The sequence below is a fragment of the Dasypus novemcinctus genome, chromosome 9 (assembly GCF_030445035.2).
Source record: "Dasypus novemcinctus isolate mDasNov1 chromosome 9, mDasNov1.1.hap2, whole genome shotgun sequence".
Classification (NCBI taxonomy): domain Eukaryota; kingdom Metazoa; phylum Chordata; class Mammalia; order Cingulata; family Dasypodidae; genus Dasypus; species Dasypus novemcinctus.
The window spans coordinates 32313280-32330958 of NC_080681.1; the positions used below are offsets into that span (position 1 = coordinate 32313280).

Genomic DNA, 17679 nt, shown 5'->3' on the forward strand with positions numbered 1-17679 from the left:
CATGTGACCAGATACTGGATTCTGCCCTCAGAGACTTGAGTCCCTGTCCTTTGATGTGGCACACTGTTCTGATCTTCTGTTTCTTTGTAACTAGAATAGAATAATAATTGTGGGGAGAGTGTGGTGGAATTGATCAGTGCGGGGAAGATAACGTGGCATGGCAAGCCAGTGAAGGGCACTTTGTGAATTCATGCAGTTATCATCTTTAGTTGCAATAACAACACATTATTTAGTCTCTCCTTGGCCATTTTGGGAGAAAATTGCTTAAAACCTTTGAGTGCTGCTTCAGAATTTGTTTTTTGATGTGGAACAAAAACAAAGGGTGCATAGGAAACAGTTACCTAATAAGATTAGCCCATTCTTAAATCCTGGTGGAATGAATTCTTTGTGCATTTAGGAAACATTTCTTACAGTAGACAGTGACCCAAATATCTTTTGTTTTGCTTTTACCCAGGCACCCTTGACTGCATAATTCTATGTAATTTGCATACCTACATTATTTGCATATTACCTTTCAGAAATGTGTTCCATTTGTGCTTTCTGGGGGAAGGGTATCAGGAATGCAGAAGCTGTTGGCTGACTAATCTCAATGAATTTCTGTGCAGGATTTAATGAGCCCTTCCCTCCAGGTTACTGGGCCTGCGATGATGATGCTTTTCTAGACCCTTGGGGAGTTTTTTGACCTGAAAGAGCTTGATATTTCTTGCCAAGGAGGAGTATCAAGTGAAGAGGGGCCCCTTCCCGGAAGCTACCAGTCTGCTTGATTAGCCACCCCTGCAGAGCTGCTGAGATGGGCGTGGCCTTTGAGCCCCATCACCTAGAAGGGAGGACAGAGAGAGAAAATGCTTCCATGGATACAGTGCATGGACCTCGGAGGACAATATTGACCCACCACCTGCTCTCTTCCATTCCAGCTCCTTGCCTCCAGGTTCTCAGGTGGTCACCCGGCACCACAAACGTGACCTCCAGGATTGTGAAGTGAGGTGGGGGAGCAGGTGTGAGCAGGGATCCCAGTCGAAGGGGAAAAAGGGAAGCCAGGCTGCCACTGGCTGTTGCTGTTGTTACTGGGTTTTATTTAGGTTCTTTGGCTATGCCACAGAGATGAATTTCAAAGTCACGCAGGGTGAGTTAGGCCAGTAGTTTATTCAGGTAGGGAGGGAAGAGAAATGGGAGAAAACAACAGATCAGGGGTTCCAGGTAGAGAAGAAGGGAGTAAAAAGGGATAAAGAGGGCTGATTTACAGACTGCAATTCCCCATTATAGATTATAAATGCCCAGGTTTACTTGTGTGGCCACGTGGCAGAGGAAAAATAGTGAGAGCAGCACACAGAGTGCAGGAACGGGTGCAGAGGCAAGAGAGCAGGCCTCACACTCTGCTTTATAAACTATTAATTATTCCACCCCTTTGCTAATGGCAAGGGAGGGGTTCCAGCTGTTTGCTGTTTTGATTGATTACCCCACCCATCAATCCCCCAGTGAGGACCCAATGATAAAGTCCCTGGAGAAAATCGGGGCTTTTCTTTGCATCCAAAGAAGTCTTTGTTCTGGATAGCAGAATCCTGGGGGTGGGGGTCTTCCAGCAGCCATCTCGGGGGTTACTGATGTCCACATGGACTCTCTGCCAGGTTCCAGATCCATCTCTTAATCCCCTATCTTTCTAGCCTGCTTCACTGTGGCAACCTTTGCAAGCCCATCCCCACTTGCAACGTGTTGTGTTTAGTGTGTTTAGTAGGCTGAGCTCACCAGTGGGGGTGAGCTCTGTGGCTCCCCAAGCCCCTCATCCCAGCCCAGAAGCTGCTCACCAGGCACTGAAGAAACAATTCCCTATTTTTCCAGGCAGGCTTGACCTAGTCCAGAGGCAGCGGCCTCTACGGAGTCGAAACTAATCCCGCTGGATAGTTCTCATACCTCCCTCACGCCTCCTCTGGTGTATTCCTTTCTGAACTGAATAGGTTCTGTTTATTCCCTGTTACAAGTTCCTGCCTGTGTGAAGTTTTAGAAGGCTTCAGGACACATTCCATTTCTAAGTGGCTGGAGCCACAGAAAGTTAATATCTGGAGTTGTCGGAAGAGCTACAGGCAGAAATCTGGGTTTGATTAAAAAAGAAAAAAACGAGAATGTTGCGCATTTGTGCTAACTGGAATAAAGGAAGGAAAGCAATTACCTTCTCCTCAAGGTGGTATTAGGATCTTTGTACGGGTAAAGGCCCCTTCCCACAGCGAGCTCTGGGAAGGCCACGCTCGGCTGCGTCGGACTGAGTGAAGGTTTGTGTGCTGGATCTGGGTTAGGCAGAGTGGGTAATTAAAGCGAAGATGGTAATTACAGTGAAGTACTTAAAGCGCAGGAGGGGGGGTGGAGCCAGTAGGGTTGGGCCAGGAGAGGGTGCGCAGCCTGCCTCCCGCCCCACCCACCCACCCCCACCCCCACCCCCGCCAGCCTGCGCAGCCAGGTGGGGAGGGCATGGGGGCTCCGGGTGTTTGCTGACAGACTTGCTAATTAAACGCCAAAAGGCAATACTGCTTTGCCAATAGGGATGGCTGTGCCAACATTATCAGCTGCAGACTGGCTGCCAGGAGCATCATAATTAAAAATAAACAGCTCTGGAGGTGGGCGGGGGAGAGCGGGGACAGGAATCCTGCCAGGGTTTCTTGGGGCTTCTAGGTCTGCTCCTAGGAGAAAGTCATGCCCTGGTCACTCTAGGCCACCTCCTCAAAGAAGTCTCTGTCTCATCGCAAGGTGGTGATGTGTATACCTTGCCCTGTTTCCTTAAGCCCCTAGGTGCTGGGGTAATAAGCACACAGACAAAGCCAGGAGGAGCAGACCGCAATGTGCAGCTCAGCCCTGAGAAGGAGAGGCTGCCCGGGGTGGGGCAGGGGGCTAATGATTTCTGCTGGGGTCTCCAAATTGAGGGGCCAGTGAAGCCCAGAGCCCATTCTAAGAGGGGTTAGGATTTCATCAGAAAGCAAGGCTAGTCACATGAGAATTTCTGGCACTGTGTGCATGGCAGGCTGGTGACCAGCCTGCCAGAATTGAACGAGTGGATCGTATTGGCTTCAGCTGAGGGGAGAAGTCCCAGACCGGCCTGGGAGAAGGAGCCGGCTCACTCCCCAGGCGAGCGACTGCCGGGCAGGCACAGCTCCGCGGCTGCTGTGGCAGCGGGACTGGGGCGCTCAAGTCCAAAGGCCCCTTTCTTTTTACCCTGAAGAAAGCGTGTGGCCCCAGGACGAAGACAGAAAGATGCCTAAGGAATGCAGTGCTCTGCAGGCCCTCTCCGCAGCTCTGTGCTGCTTCTATCACCGCAAGTCTTTCTTTGGAGTCAAGGTAGGTGTGGTTTTAAGATAAGATGCATCCATAATCTTTTTGAGCGGCCCTGAAAGCTTTAGCTTTTAAAGGGCACTAGAAAAAGTTTGCAGCTTGCTGGTTGTAAAAACAGAGGTGCTTTCTTGGACTGCTGGACCTTCCTAAGAGGTACCTCCCCTGGAAGCAGAGCCCAGCAGCAAGGCTCAGGGCCGTGTGCTGGGACCAAAGAGGTCTCTTTTCCAGGACTGAAAACTTCCAGTCTCCTTGGGCTGAAATTTCGTACCAAAGTAGCAAGATGGAGCTCTTTTTCTTTTTGTCTCTTTCTTTTGTTCGTGTTGCATGTGAGATGGTCGAGACCCTTCTGCTTGACCTGCTGGCCCATTCGATGTCGATATTGTATATAATGGAAAGAAAACACAAAAGTAATGCCTTTCAAATCATCATCGGGTTCTGCCCATTTCAGGCTTCAGAACTTTTCCTTTCCTGTTCCCATTTTAACCTTTGTTATAAGTGCCAATGCCACAGATTTTGTGTAAGATGTCAATGCAATATTTATCTTGATGGACATGTTCCAAGAACCTCATTTGACTAATTCGAGGCGAGTCCTCTGATCTATGTTGCCCGCCTGTGACACACTAAGAATTAAGAATAATACAGGCTGTCATTGATCTGGGGGCTCGTCGGCCTTGGAAAAATCCAGTCAGCCCCCGTGTGACTGGCTTACGGGAACTGGGAGTCAGAAAGCTCTCAAGGAATTCTTCCCATCCCCACAGCAGAGCTCCGTCCGTCTCCTGAGGGACTGACTTGTTCACTGCCTTTGAAAAAGCTACAACAGGGTTATAATGTTCTGCTTCCTTTTTTGCATAAAGCTTTAAAACAAAACAAAACAAAACAAAACACGCCTCTCAAGGATATTACATTTTAAAGGGAGAAAGGAGGTCCCTTCGCATAAAAAAAACAGGCACAGAATGACAAGAGGATAGGCTCCCTCTGATCTTTCTGCCCCGTTGTTGTATTCAGAGTGGCTTTTTAACCATTTGGCAAAGTTCGTTTCTGTCTCTTTGCCAAGAAATTTGGAGGAAAATGAGTAATCATTTTAATTGAGGTGGTTTCCTCTCTGACTTGAGAGCCCCTTTATCTCCTGGAGCCCAGTGGGATGATGTGAGGACCGTGTGGTTTCTGGCCTAAATATGGATCCTTCTAGCATAGGTCAGATGAAGTCATGCCATTAACAGCGTTTTAAAGCTGTCAGAGAATAGACCAGGAGGGCCCAAAGGGAATGGTGCACTTTAGGGATTGGCAGTACGTTTTCACTCTAATAGAAATCCTCCCCAAGCCAACTTCTGCTATTTTTGACAAGTCCAACTCAGCATTTGGTTATGTGAGAAAACAGCCCATAAATATCTGGGTCTGGGTGGTGAGATTCTATTTGGGTCCCCCATTCCTCTGCAGTTATGTGGCCCCAAGGCCCGCCCAGAAAGGACCACATTAGCAGATGGGGCTAATCTGAACCAGCCGACCTTCAGTTTGTCCCTTTGCACCCCCCACCCAGGCTCTGTGGCGGCTCCCCATCATAGCCACTCTTGATAGTTGCCTTGGTAGAACCACCCTCCACCTGGGGTCCCACCCCACCCCATCTCATTGCAGTCTGTGTAGCACGGAGAGAGGATCTGACCTGCTCATGAGAAATCGAAGCCTTCATTCTCGTGGTAGGATTTCCCAACTGCACCCTCAAGATGAGTTTCCTGTCTTGCTTTGCTTAATTACCTGGAAAAGAAGTCTGCTTTTGCTCAGTACCTCATCCTGTCTGTGTTGCCCCGATGATAATGCTGCATTACTTTATTGACTTCCACTTCAATTAGGGGCTTCAGGTCTTGCCACTCTTAATTAGTTTTCATTGCAATTAGAGTCTCAAAAATTAAATTGAGATTGATTGCCTGATAGCAAAGCGGAAATAAAGCTTCAGTTCTTGACCATGTCTGCTTGCTTCCCTTGGCGTGAATTTCTCAGACCAAAAATAACACTGTGGTAGCCATGGTAACTTTCCATTTGGCCTAATCCATATCATCTCTGGAGAAAGTAGAATGTTATTAATAGTGTTTGTTGTATGGGAAGAAAACTAAAAATATAAAAGCTCCTTCATTGCACAGGAGACCGACCACACTGGAGCTTCCAGAGAAGGAGATCTTATTTGCAGAGGTCTTGGAGGATTTAAGATATCTTCAGGGGCCTCCTTTGGGCTTGGATTAGCTTGTTCTCATGTGGACAAGTATTAAGGAATTCAATGGGAGGCACAGAATGGGGAGGAGGAGCAAGGATATGCAGTAGGTTGCCAGCCCGTACAGGGACGAGGCCCAAGATGAGACATTCCAGCCAGTTCCAGCCCCGTTCAGGGTCCTGACGGTAACCCCCAGGGAGGGGCTCGCAATAGGCAGTTGTTTCGCAAAAAACCACAGGGTCTTTTTTCTGGGTGAGAAAAGGCAAGGATATTTTGCTTATGCCCAATGAAGAGAAGTTTGGAATGGAGTTATTCAAGGTCCCTAACATGAGTAAAGCACATTCAAGTGTGAAAGTCCCTTTATGTCAAATGTGGCCCATCCATTTGCAAACGCTCAGTTGGTGGGGGGGGGGGGGCGGGGGAGAGGGACACTTGAGGCAACGTTCCTGCCTTCAAAGGAGGTACTGCTACAAGGTCAAAGGACAGGCAGGGAGAACATTAGGTTATGGTAGCATTTCCTTACACTTGCAGAATCCTTCCTCGTGTCCGAGTTCCTGCCAGTGTTATCCCTTGAAGTCTCAAAATGAGCTTTATAAAGTGGGCAGGGCAATAGAGGGAACATTGCACAGGGAAAAACTGAAGCTCAAATAACACCTGCTCAGAATCATGTAGTGGGCCACGAGGAGCAGAATAAAGATTTTCTGGCCTTGAGTCCAGTGTCCTTTTTTCTATACCATATTAAGATAAAGAAAATGTGAAACAAGACCATAGCGTGTATATTAACACTTTTTCCAATTCAGTTGGTTGGGAATAGCGTGAACCTCAGTTTTCAGGAGAGACTTCAGGAAGGACACAGGACTGGCTCTTGTTGTTCTCTTGGGATTTGTGTGTACAAAGGAGGGCACGGTGTGGGGAAGGCATTCCAGTCTTGGGGAACAGCAGGCCCCCTACTTTGGACGTAAAAAAAAAAAAAGACTTGGGCATTGACAGAGACCCCGAGAGTCAGGCTTGATCAGAGCAGAAGGTTCCTAAGGGAGGACTTTGGGGTCCAGGCTGATGAGTTAGGATTTCATCCCACCAGCCAGACCTTGCCCACAAAGAGTTGAAAAGTATTGGAGGGAGACTTCAGGGTGGGCCCCAGCCTGGTTGCATCCTCAGTTCAGCCTAGCGGTCAGCGACTGTGGTAGCAAGTGTATGTCAGACCTTTGCCAGGTGCCGCGGGCCCAGTGAAGAAGACCCAGCCCCCGTCCTCAGCAGGGGTCCAGTGGGGAGACCCCACTGCAGCCCCGTGCTCGGTGAGCATTCTACAGGTACTTACCAGCAGACTGATGGAAACCATCACGTGTCCAGGATTTGGTGGTGCAATTCTAGAAGGCTCTGGGTTCCCAGAGGCACACCTGACGGAGCCTGGATGGCCAGGAAAGGGGACAAATTAGGGAAGGCCTCCTGGGTGCCGGCTGAGTCTGAAGAATTAGCGGAGGTTGTCGAGAGAAGAGGGGCCTGGAGGCGTAGAGCAGGAGCAGCCGGGGGGAGGGCAGAAGAGCAACCCTGGGCAGGGCTGGAGCCCGTTAAGGTCCCTAGCAAGCAGCAGAAGGGATCTGGTAGAGCGCACAGTAGGTCACGTTTCTGGGGCTGGTGGTGGGGGACACCCCCCTTCCGGCCCCCCCGCCCCTTACGGGGGCGTGTACTGGTGCGCGCCCACGCAGCTGAAACGTGCTGCCTTATGGGTGTAGTGTCGGGTGTGGCAGTGTTCAGGTGTGAGGGAGCATCGGCGACGGGAATCACCTGCAGCCGCAGAAAAGTCACCTTCATGAAAGAGCATCCACAGGGAGGTGGGAGTCGGGTCCCTGGGTGAATGAGTCGGTAAGTCCCAGCTGGACAGGGTCATTATGTCCAGCAGCAGTGGCGTTAGCAAGGAGAAGTCATGGTTAGAAAGCAGGGGATTTTGAACATGGACTTCCCAGTACATGTGTTCGACCGTATTTGCACCCATGAAGTGCTCTGTCGTGAGACGATCATTTTGGTGGTTGTCCTTTGTGTACTGGAGATTGAACCCGGGACCTTATACATCGGAAATGGGAAGCAGGCACTAGGCCCCTGAGCTACACCCATCTCCCTCTCCCCTTTTTCGTGGTCTGTTCTCAATCTTTTCCCTTGCCCCTGAAAAAAAATTTTGAGCCTCTCTGAATCCACATTCCAGCCTGGGGTAACACACCTGCCCATCCCTAGAGGGCTGGATCCCTGGAACTTGGCTTCCTTTACACATCGGTGTGGGAGGGGGTGGCCGTCACACTTGTCTTCTCTGTGGCCAGTCCCCTGTCTGTCTGCTGTTGCGACAGCTTGGCCACTAGTGACACATTGTGTCAAGGATGGCCAGAGTTGCCTTTGTCCATGGGACAGATGCACCATCAGCACAAGCTGTGCAAGGGGAGAGGAGCCGCCTGGGAAATGTTTTTCCCAGTGACTGAATCCTCCTCCCGGGAGTTGCCAGTTGCTCATCTCTCTCCTCCTCTCCAAAAAAAAAAAAGCCAGCATGGGTGTTTTGTTCTTGTTGTTTGTTGTTTGTTTGTATGTTTGTTTCATGAGGCCTAAATATATTCCTTTGGCATCTAGGAACCCCGAGATCAGGTTTCAGCACCAGGGGAGGGCATGCTTGACGTGTGTCTCGGCACCCTTGTCCTCGGCAGACCCTGGAGCTGGAATCCTGGCCGAGGCCTTGCTTTTGTTGGACAGACCTGGGCAGGAGGCAGAGAGCAGCCCAGGACCCTAGACAAGTTCAAGTTAGTGGTTCAGCACCTCCAGGGCTGCAGAGGAACGGCCAGTGCCAAACCTGGGGAGGACCGTGGGGAGTCGGGGAGCTCAGTCCACGAGGTCAGCAGCCCGGGGGGCCCGGGCCCTATCCCTTGGCAAAAGATGCCGTTGGAGACAGCACCAGGGCCTTTTAGCTGGTGGGTATTTTGGGTGTCCCAGGGACAGCAGGGGAGGCTGAGAAGAGGAGCAGCTGTAGGGGCTGCACAGCACTGCAGAGCTCTGTCCTCACCTGGAATTCCAGGGCGTGTCCGCAGCCCCAGGAGCTAATGTAAGTGAGCTCGGCCATGGGGATATCATGGCTTATTTTCTAGTGTATGAAAGAGCTATGGTCAGTCTTTTAGTCTGTGCAGAGAACTCTCCAGTGCCCACTTTAGATATGCGTATGCTTTTGCCAACACAGTTGGCTAGAAAGAACTGACAAGCTAGCGTCCTAGATGGTTAGGAAGATGGGATTTGAGGGGCGTGGGTCCAGTCTCCCCCTCCCCTACCACCCGCACCCCGCCTCCACGTGCACCTAGAGGGCATCCTCTGGGCTGAGAATGCAGAGGTGAAAGATCCGGCCTTGAGAGAGCTCTCTGGGGGTGCAGTGGTTAGAAGTATGCCCCACATATTGCGAGATCCTGGGGAGAGGTATTTAACCCATCCTGGGGTCAGGGAGCTTCGAGGAAGAGGTAACCCCTGAGTCACCCCTAAAGGAGCAGTTAGGGAGAAGCAGAGGGTGGGAAGAGAGCATCACATTCCGGGGACCTTGAGGCTGAGCTGGGACAGTGGAAGGAGGCGAGAACACAGAGGTATCGGGGAACCGGGCCCAGGGCACCCACATCCTGGTGCGCTGGGAAGCAACTGGACTTTTTTCCAGGTGCAGTGGGAGCTACTGAACAGTTTGGATGAGGTGGCAGGTGAGAGTTTGGGGGTTGCCCCTTTGGGAGTAGGATGAGTTTGAGGAGCATAAACTCATGACCTGTGTCCTCAGCTGGACACTTGAAGCCTCCCATCAGTTCCGCTTGTCCTTGCTCAGCCCACTCCCATTTCCTTCCCGCCACCTTCACTTCCTGCAGTGTCCTTTTCAACACTCATAAGAGGATCTTGTCTTACTTGCAGCAGCAGGTAAGGCCCTCAGGCATGGTCTTCCTCCATGCCCACCCACGCCCCCGCAAGCTGCAGCTCTAGTCGTGTCCACTGTGATCCTTGCTTCCTTCCTCCGGGCCCTGAGGAAGGAAGCAGACCTCTCCCTGACCACGGCCAGTCCCTCTACCTTGCCCACGCCCGCCCACCTCCCTGAGGATCTGCTCCATTCCTCACTTCTTTTCCCGTCAGATCTCCTTCTCTACCAGAATTTTCTTCTTAGCTTATAAATATGCTCCAGTCTTTTCCTTCCTAAGAAATCATCCTCCCCCGCCCCCTGCCCCAGTCCCCGTCCTCTTCCACACGGTCTACTCCTTGCTTCCCATTGGCCTTGCAGCCCCCTTTCCTCCACTGATCACCTGCATTGCCAAGTCCAATTTTGATTCTATTGAGCTCTATGCTGGACTTGGCTGACCCTTGCCTTCTTGAAACTCTGTTCTCTCAACCTTCAGGACACTTTACTCTGCTTGTTCTCCTGGGTCCTTTCTGACAAGTCCTGTCCTGTGTTCTTGGTTTCTCTTTCTAACCTGCTTCTGAAAAACCCAAGACCCCCAGCCCTCTTCTCATGCCATACACCATCTCTTAGTGGCATTTGAGATGGAACACCCCCCTTTATAGTGAGGATTCATGAACTGGGTCTCTAGTCCAAACCCTTCTCCACAACAGCACTTGGATCCCAGAGCCTGGCCAGAGCTCCATCCTGACAACCCACAAGCGGGCTCTGTGTCTTCTCCCACAAAGCTATTCCCCTCTCATGATTCGGTTTTGGATGTTGGTGGCTCATTCATCTTTTAGGAGCGTCCATGCCTCTCCCCCTGTTGATCATCCGTGCCTTATCACTTAATAAGTCTTCATGGTTTTACCTCCTAAACATTTCTTTCACCTACCTCTTCCTATCCCTGTTGGCAGTGTACTAATTCAGTCCTCATCTCCTCTGGCTTAGAACTCCACACTAGCTTCCTAACTGATTGTCTAGCCTCTTAAATTTTCATTAGAAGGTTATTGCTCTTCTATGTGACATTTCTAGAGATGTGGCATGTGCTGTGCCCCTAAGGCAATGCATTCTCATATTTGAACAACTCTAATCGCTAGGTTTTCTCTTGGTATTGAGTCAAAAATCTGTGCACCCACAGTGTCCACCTTGTTCTGCAGTTAAATGGCCATGCTAATAGTGGTCCTTCAGATGTATATTTTTTCCCTTCCAGACTATGAGCATGTCTATTTCAGGGCCAACTTTGTTAGTATGCCTGGATACCGAGAAATAGGACATGAGGTATCCCTCGGGAGTTGAACCAAGAATATTTGACCTGTCATCTTGGGATGGTAATAGCCCAAGCCTTCAGATATTTCAGCACCACTCTCACATGCCCTTTACAGGCTAAACATTTCTAGTTCTTTATATACTTTGAGAGACTTGGATTCTAGTTTTCAGGCAATCTCTAACTCCATAGGTCTGAGCAAATCATGAAAATGCTGGGCCTTGGCCATGTTTTCTCTTGTGAGATATAAATAATCTTGCTACCTATTTAGCTCTAGGGACATCATGCAGATTCATGAGATCCTAGATGTACTTGTTGGGTATGTCTTGCCCCTCTAAGCCCAGTGCCTGGTTCTGATTTTATTTTATTTTCCCCATGGTATCAACATGATGGTTTGTATGGTATTTGTTTGCATGGTTTTTTGTTTGTTTTGTTGTTGTTGTTTTTCTTTTAGGAGATACCAGGGATTAAACCCAGGACCTTGTTCATGGGAAGCAGGCGCTCAACCGCTGAGCTGCATCCACTCCCCTATGTTTGTGTTTTAAAGAGCTTACTGAGTGATGTAAGTGGGGATTAAGTGCTTTGAGCTCCTCTGGGAGAAATATACCTTTACAGTGACATGTGAGTTGTATATTGAAAGTGTAGAGTTGATGCTTGGCTAAAACCCACATTGTAATGAATATTTTAGTTTCTACTGAGAATTATTATGTCCTTAGCACCTATGATACCCTTTGTCCCAGAGTAGATTTCTAAGACAGTTGTTAGTCATGGTACTCTTATGGTGAGAGAGAATTTGGAAAGTCATCTATTCCACACACCATGCTGGGAGACTTTTTTTTTTAAGGAAGTACTGGGGATTGAACACAGCTCGGGACCTCATATATGGGAAGCACGCACTCAACCCCTGAGCTACATCCACTCCCTGGGAGACTTCCGTAATCTTTGGTTTTTCTTCTCTGGGTTTGGCAAATCTTGTTTTCCCTTTCCAGTTAGATTTTCTAGTATGTTTCAACCACCATGCATTTTATTGATTCAATAGTGTCTCATTCATTCAAGGCAAATTAAGAAAAGGATAATATTTGAATGAAGTTGATTCTGATTTTCTCATGTTTTTGTGGAAGGACACCTGTTTTGGTGAAGAGTTGTATTCCAGGTCACTCATAAATTGAATTAAGATGTTACATTAACGAGGTTGATTTACCAGTGATAAAGACTTCTGGCATGGACCTCCTTGCATGCTGAATTTTGGTCAGCCATAGTCTCTGAACCGTTATTATATTAAGGTCGGCCTAGGGCAATCTCTATTTTTTCATTCCCCAGTGAAGTTAACAAAGCACTGCTATTACTGAGTATAATCTTCCTCCCAGACCCATTGATTAATATTTCACTTGCATTATCTCATTTAACCTATGTGCCAACCCTGTGTGAGAAAGAGGTATTATTAGAAGTCATTTGAGTTTGTGGTTAAAGGGAGCAGAGCAATTTAGAGGGAGTTTTTGTGGGTTAAACCGGTGTTTAGCTTTTAGCTGGAAAATCTTCATTTCCCTGGTCCCAATGAATGATATACGTGCAACCAGACCTCTGGCCTTCATCTTAGGCGTGGCACTTCTGATTTCAAGTTGGGAGGAATTAGAATGCAGGACTGCCTCACAGGGTGATCTGGAGATCTGCTCCTCTGGGAGCTGCTCTGGGAAGCCATTATCTAAATTCTATCTAGGAGGAAGGGACCCACCGAGGACTTTCATCCAGGCAATAAGTTAACCAATGGCCCATTGAAACCATAAGGTTTCATTTTATCTGTTAACAGGGAAAGGTGAGACCCCTCAGAGCCAAGCACAGAGTGAGCTCTTGGCTAAATAATGCTCTGTCTAGAGGGTGAGAAACACGATGGGTGAATCCATTAGGGCCAACCAAGCCGGGGTGGAAGGAGGCCGTGTGGTGCACCGAGTGTGCCAAGCCGTTTCTCCAACGTGTAGGTAACCTTTGTGAAAGAAAGTAGCCACATTTGTTCATGCGCTTGACAGAATGCATTCCTCCCACAAATTTCAGGCCAAAATCAGTTTCCTTCGGTGAGAAATAATTTTCAGTCCCTTGGTGTTCCATCGAAATAAATCTGAGCTTCAAAGGCAATAGCTTCCTGATCCGGCAGGGTGGGAATGTGTGGCGCAGACCTTGCCCGGAGAATGGTTGGGAATAAAAGGTTCACAGGAGTTTAACATCAAGAGGAACCAAAGGAAGCGAGCAGAATGATTCTAATGTAATTATGTGGCATGTAGGATTAAGTTACTGCTGCCAGCTTAGAAGGTGCTCTGCTTTAAGCCTCCAATCTGCAAAAATTAAAATTAAATTAGTCTTTTTCATTGGTGCACACGGAAAGCAGAATTTTAATGGGAATTTCTCTGAACCTTGAAAAGCAAGGAGTTCCACAGATATCTTCTTCTTATTTCCTATTCATGGCTTCTGAGCCTCTGTTGATAAGAGGTTGATAATGAATAAAATGAAATCTCTTGGATTCGGACTCTCTGGGGTTTTGATGGTATTTTCCTGTCTGCTCCAGGGTCTGACAGCCCCTGAATCGTCACTTATCTGAGACAAGGAAATTCACATACAGAAGGAAAGTGAAGCATCTTAATTTAACAGCAGATTGCAAATCAGTTTTTAATGGCACTGGAGTAGGAATCTTGGTGTAAAGTGTGATAAATTACACAGGTCTAATTATAAAATGGTAATATGGCATCAAAACCCACCTGCAGAATCTTTGCTGAAAATGAGATTCTTTCTGGGATTCAGAAAAGAGAAATTTATATCATCAAGGTACTTAAATGTCAACCATTAAATGAAGTGTTTCAAGATGCTAAAACTTATTGAGATCTTTGTGAAACCTCTTTGCTACTGATTCCTTCCTCAGTAGGGGCCAGAAGCCCTTGCTGACCTCAGACAAGGTAAAGAACACAGAGCTTTAGAAATAAGACCTGTCGTTTCAGGCTGTATATTTCTCTCCAAACTTCTTGTTGCCTCAGAGAGGTGGTAAGCATGGGGTGCCCTCTTACGCCTGCATCTCCCCTCAGATCTTGCTGAGGAAGACTGGCACAGCGGGCACTCAGTAAGTCCTTGTGCTTAATGTAAGGCACAGTGTTCCTGTGAATATCAACCTCGTACATTTTAAATGGACTTTCTGGAGGTTTCTGCAGACCTGTGGCCAACAGAGCGAAGCATGTTTGGGTTAGGAAGGTGCCCATGATGGCTGCTTCACTGAACGTTAACCTAAGGACTTCAAGTAGTAGGTGCAGAGACCAGGGGCCCAAGTGGCCAGAAGTTCCTCAGTTGTCAAGAGCCCAACCCCTAAAAGACAAAGAGGCCTTAGGGACACAGTCAGCACCTCTCTCTGCTAGCCCGTAGGGTGCCTTTGGATGAAAAGAACAAGGCACCCTTTCGATGGCTCTGCACACCCGCCATGGTTGTGTGCGGTCAGCACTTCCCCAGATGTGCCTTGCTGTCCCTACCCTGGACCCATGACCAGGCTGTGGTATATGCCCAGCTGGGGCACCCACTGGGCAGAGATGTCTGTTTGCACCCCAAACAGAGGGTATAAAATTTGATTTTCTTTTCCTCTTTTGATTTTTACTTACAAAGTTGTTTAAGGAAAGGCTTTGGTTTTAGTCACAGTTGTTAGAAACTGTGTCTGTCTAGTCTAGCACCCCAGTGGGAGAAGTAAGACTGGTAAATTCAGAACTTTCTTCATTTACCCGTATATTATAATAAAATATTTTTAGGCAAGGCACAAAGCCTGCTAGTGTCAATGAAAGGTCTAACAGAAGCCCAGTATGCTGTTGCTTCACTACAACGCTTCAGGACTGCCACCAGCGCTATCCGCTATATTCTTTGTGTTCCCTCATTGAGGGCTTGTACTCAAAGTTGCTGGGCTTGAAATTCACGGAGAACTGGATTTTTATTTTTCAGCCTGTGGGCAGGGTTAAGTGGCGTAGCAATTGGGTTTATTTTCTTAGGGTTCATGATCAATTTATGCAGGTTTGCAATGGTGTAAATACAATCGGGTCTCTAAAAGTCCTTGATATACATTGGAGTTTGGCTATAAACTGTTTACTGCTTGAAATTCAGTATGAGGCAGGGATTAATTCAAAGAGACTGAGTTTCTGAAGTCTCCAAAGGGACCTCATTTTTTAAGTGGATTTGCTTGCAAGGTGATCCCAGGTGTACCAACACCTTAGCAAGGTTTCAGAAGGCTTTGTGTGATGCTTATCAAAAGTGTGGTTTAAAAAAATTTATGTTCTATAATGTCATATATGTTATGTAGAGTTTCTTTCTATGTTTATATTATTTATTTTGGATTATGATGACACAGGCTTCATGTCATCACAGGTCGTGTCAGAATTCAGTGGGTCTGAAATGAGGGTCTGTCTTTTGGGACCCTTGCCTTGCCCCAGCTGGCAAGGGAACCCACCACTTTGGGCCACCTGCTGGTGACTCGTGACATGACCCCGAGGTGTTTCCCACCCTTGAGCTCATCTGAGGACAGGCCGATTTTATGTGACATACGATCCAGAACTCCGCCAGATCTATAATTTTGTTTATGTTCGTAATTTCTGGATGAGATTTCTAGAAAAACTTGTTTGGTACAGCTTGATGAGCGGTCTGGGCTATTTAGTTGGCTTCTCTCTCAATCTAACACACTGTTCCAGCGCAGAAGAAAGGAAGCTTTTGTTTGAGAGCCCTGGTAGCATTCTGGGCGTCGTGGCCCAACAGTCCTAACTGGGATAAAATAGCCCAGGGACTTGCTCGCTTGCTCACTCCTCCATTCTCTCTCCTCTACCTTCCCCTCTTCCACACACATTCCCTTCCTTCTTTTTTTTTTATATATATTTTTTTCAAGCAACCTAATTGACAGCCTTGATCATAGAATAAATGATTGGCTAGAAGATCACCTCAACTTTAAAAATTTGCAACCAAAAAAAATGTAATTGAGCATCCAAGGCCCTGAAGTTATAAAGGTAAAGGAAACATAATCCATGTTCAAGGACCTCTCAGCCTTGTGCAAAATACAACATTTCTTGCACCTCACACTGTGGCTTTGTCACTGTGTACTTGGGGATATGTGAGCCAACTGGAGTTAAATGGATGTAATCTAAATCTTGAGATATGTGTATAAAAAGTGTTTGCCACCAGGTAAAAATGTGCCTTGTAAAAAGGCCAGATTCCACCTGCATGACTATAATCACTTAGGGCCTCTCAGAACCCAAGGACTATTAACTCTGAACTGAAATAAGCAAAATAAGCAAACCTGCACCTAGGAAGAAACTGGTTGTTCCAGCTTCTTTTTTCTTCCACCAGAACTAAATTCTCAAAGGCCAGATATCTCTAAAATCTTCTGACGAATTTTATAGTTCTTTAATCGAAGTAAGTTTCCATTTTTGCGGCAAACAGTCATCTTTCAAAGAGGGTTCAAATTCTGAAGTTTTTAGAAGCAAGCCCTTACTGTGTACCAGGGGTGGTGCCAGGTGCTTCACATGCTAGGTCTTTTCATCCCGGGAGGGAGCAGTTATTACCCCCTTAGCGCATTCAGAAACAGGCAGGGAAGTCTAGAAACGTGCCCAACGTCACCTGTTCTTGATGAGCCCCAAGCCAAGCTCCTCCTCCTCTCCCCACCCAGTGATGAGGAAGCTGCCAAATGGAAGGCTCGCAGCCAAGCTTGATCCTGGGCCGTGGGTGTTTTCTGGGCACCTGCTGAGAGCCAGGCATGGGGCTGGGCTCAGAGGCAAAGGCCCAGGAGGCCTGGGCTCAGCCTCAAAGAACTTGAGCTGCAGACGGCCTCACTCCACTGCTTAGAGTCCTGCAGTGGACTCCTGCTCTCCTAGGTAAAATCAAACTCACTTAGCCTGGCCTTCACGGCCCCTCATGACCAGATTGCTGGGTTCCAGCCACACGTGGCCCTCGCCCGCCTGGACCGTGATGCTGGGGAGGGCCCAGAGGCTGGGGGCATGCGGGCCAGCACGTTCGGGTGATGGTGGAAGGTCCCTGCAAGCGGGGCCTGCAGCCCCTGTGAGGAAGCCTGGGGTGGGTGTCAGGAAGGAAGCTCAGGCCAGCTTGGGGCATCACCAGCCTAACAGAGTCTTTGGGCTTTATCTGCAGGCGACGGTGAGCCCTGGCGAGCATGACCAGCATTTCCTTAGGCCATGAAGACGGGAGTCCCCAGGTCTGCCGACTCATGGGTGGGCCCCCCGTGCCTAATGACAGGGCCCTAGCCCGTCTCCCCCACCAGCCAAGCCTCGGATCCTTATTTCCGAGGCCCGTAGGGGTGCCTCGCACATGGCCATCCGCAGCCCTGCGATGATCTGGGCCTCCTAGAGAGCTCCGAGGTGAATCTGAGTGTGGCAGTGGTTTCAGAATACGGCAGGGATGGTGGTTCAGGTCACGGGGACTGCCAAGGATTGTGTTGAAAACTTGGGGATCCCAAGGGAGAGGGCAGGATGGGGGTCTGTGCCCTCCCGTGGACCAGTCTGAGCCCTGGGGAGACATGAAAATCCATCAGTTTCGGATGATGACATATTCTGGAACTAGATAGTGTGGTTGCGTAGCATTGTAAATGTATTAAATGCCACTGAACTGTACTCTTTAAAGTGGGTAAGTGGAAAATTTTGTTACCTGTATTTTATCACAATGTACAAGAAAAAGTCCGCTGGTTTATTTTGCAGAAGGCAACTCTGGATCTTAGGTCAGCCTCAGCTGGGACGCCCCTTGATCAAAGTCCCTGAGCCTGGAGTGATATCCTAAGTCTGGCGTTGTAGGTGGCAGGGAAATCCTTAGGAGGCTGGTGTGGAAGCCCCACGAGGGCAGGGCAGGATGGAACAGAGCAGTCAATGGCGAATAGAATGGGAGTTTGCTTGAGGTCAAATCAAAGGTTTCTTGACCAATTGAAGACAGTTCTGAGGCTCTAGTTTGGGTACTAGG

At 48.4% G+C, this 17679-nt stretch overlaps 1 protein-coding gene across 2 annotated transcripts in view; it reads left to right on the plus strand.

The window, feature by feature from the left end:
* The window catches only part of BCAR3 (BCAR3 adaptor protein, NSP family member), a 122377-nt gene that overhangs the window by 66776 nt on the left and 37922 nt on the right, over nt 1–17679 (plus strand). The window contains exon 1 of one of the 2 annotated variants that reach the window (XM_004451012.5): nt 2689–3321. The exons of the other annotated variant lie outside the window; for it this stretch is intronic. Within the exon in view, the coding sequence (XP_004451069.1) occupies nt 3238–3321 (84 nt within the window). The 5' untranslated portion in view covers nt 2689–3237. Of the gene's footprint in view, nt 1–2688; nt 3322–17679 lie in introns of those variants that run through there. 2 annotated transcript variants of the gene reach the window in all.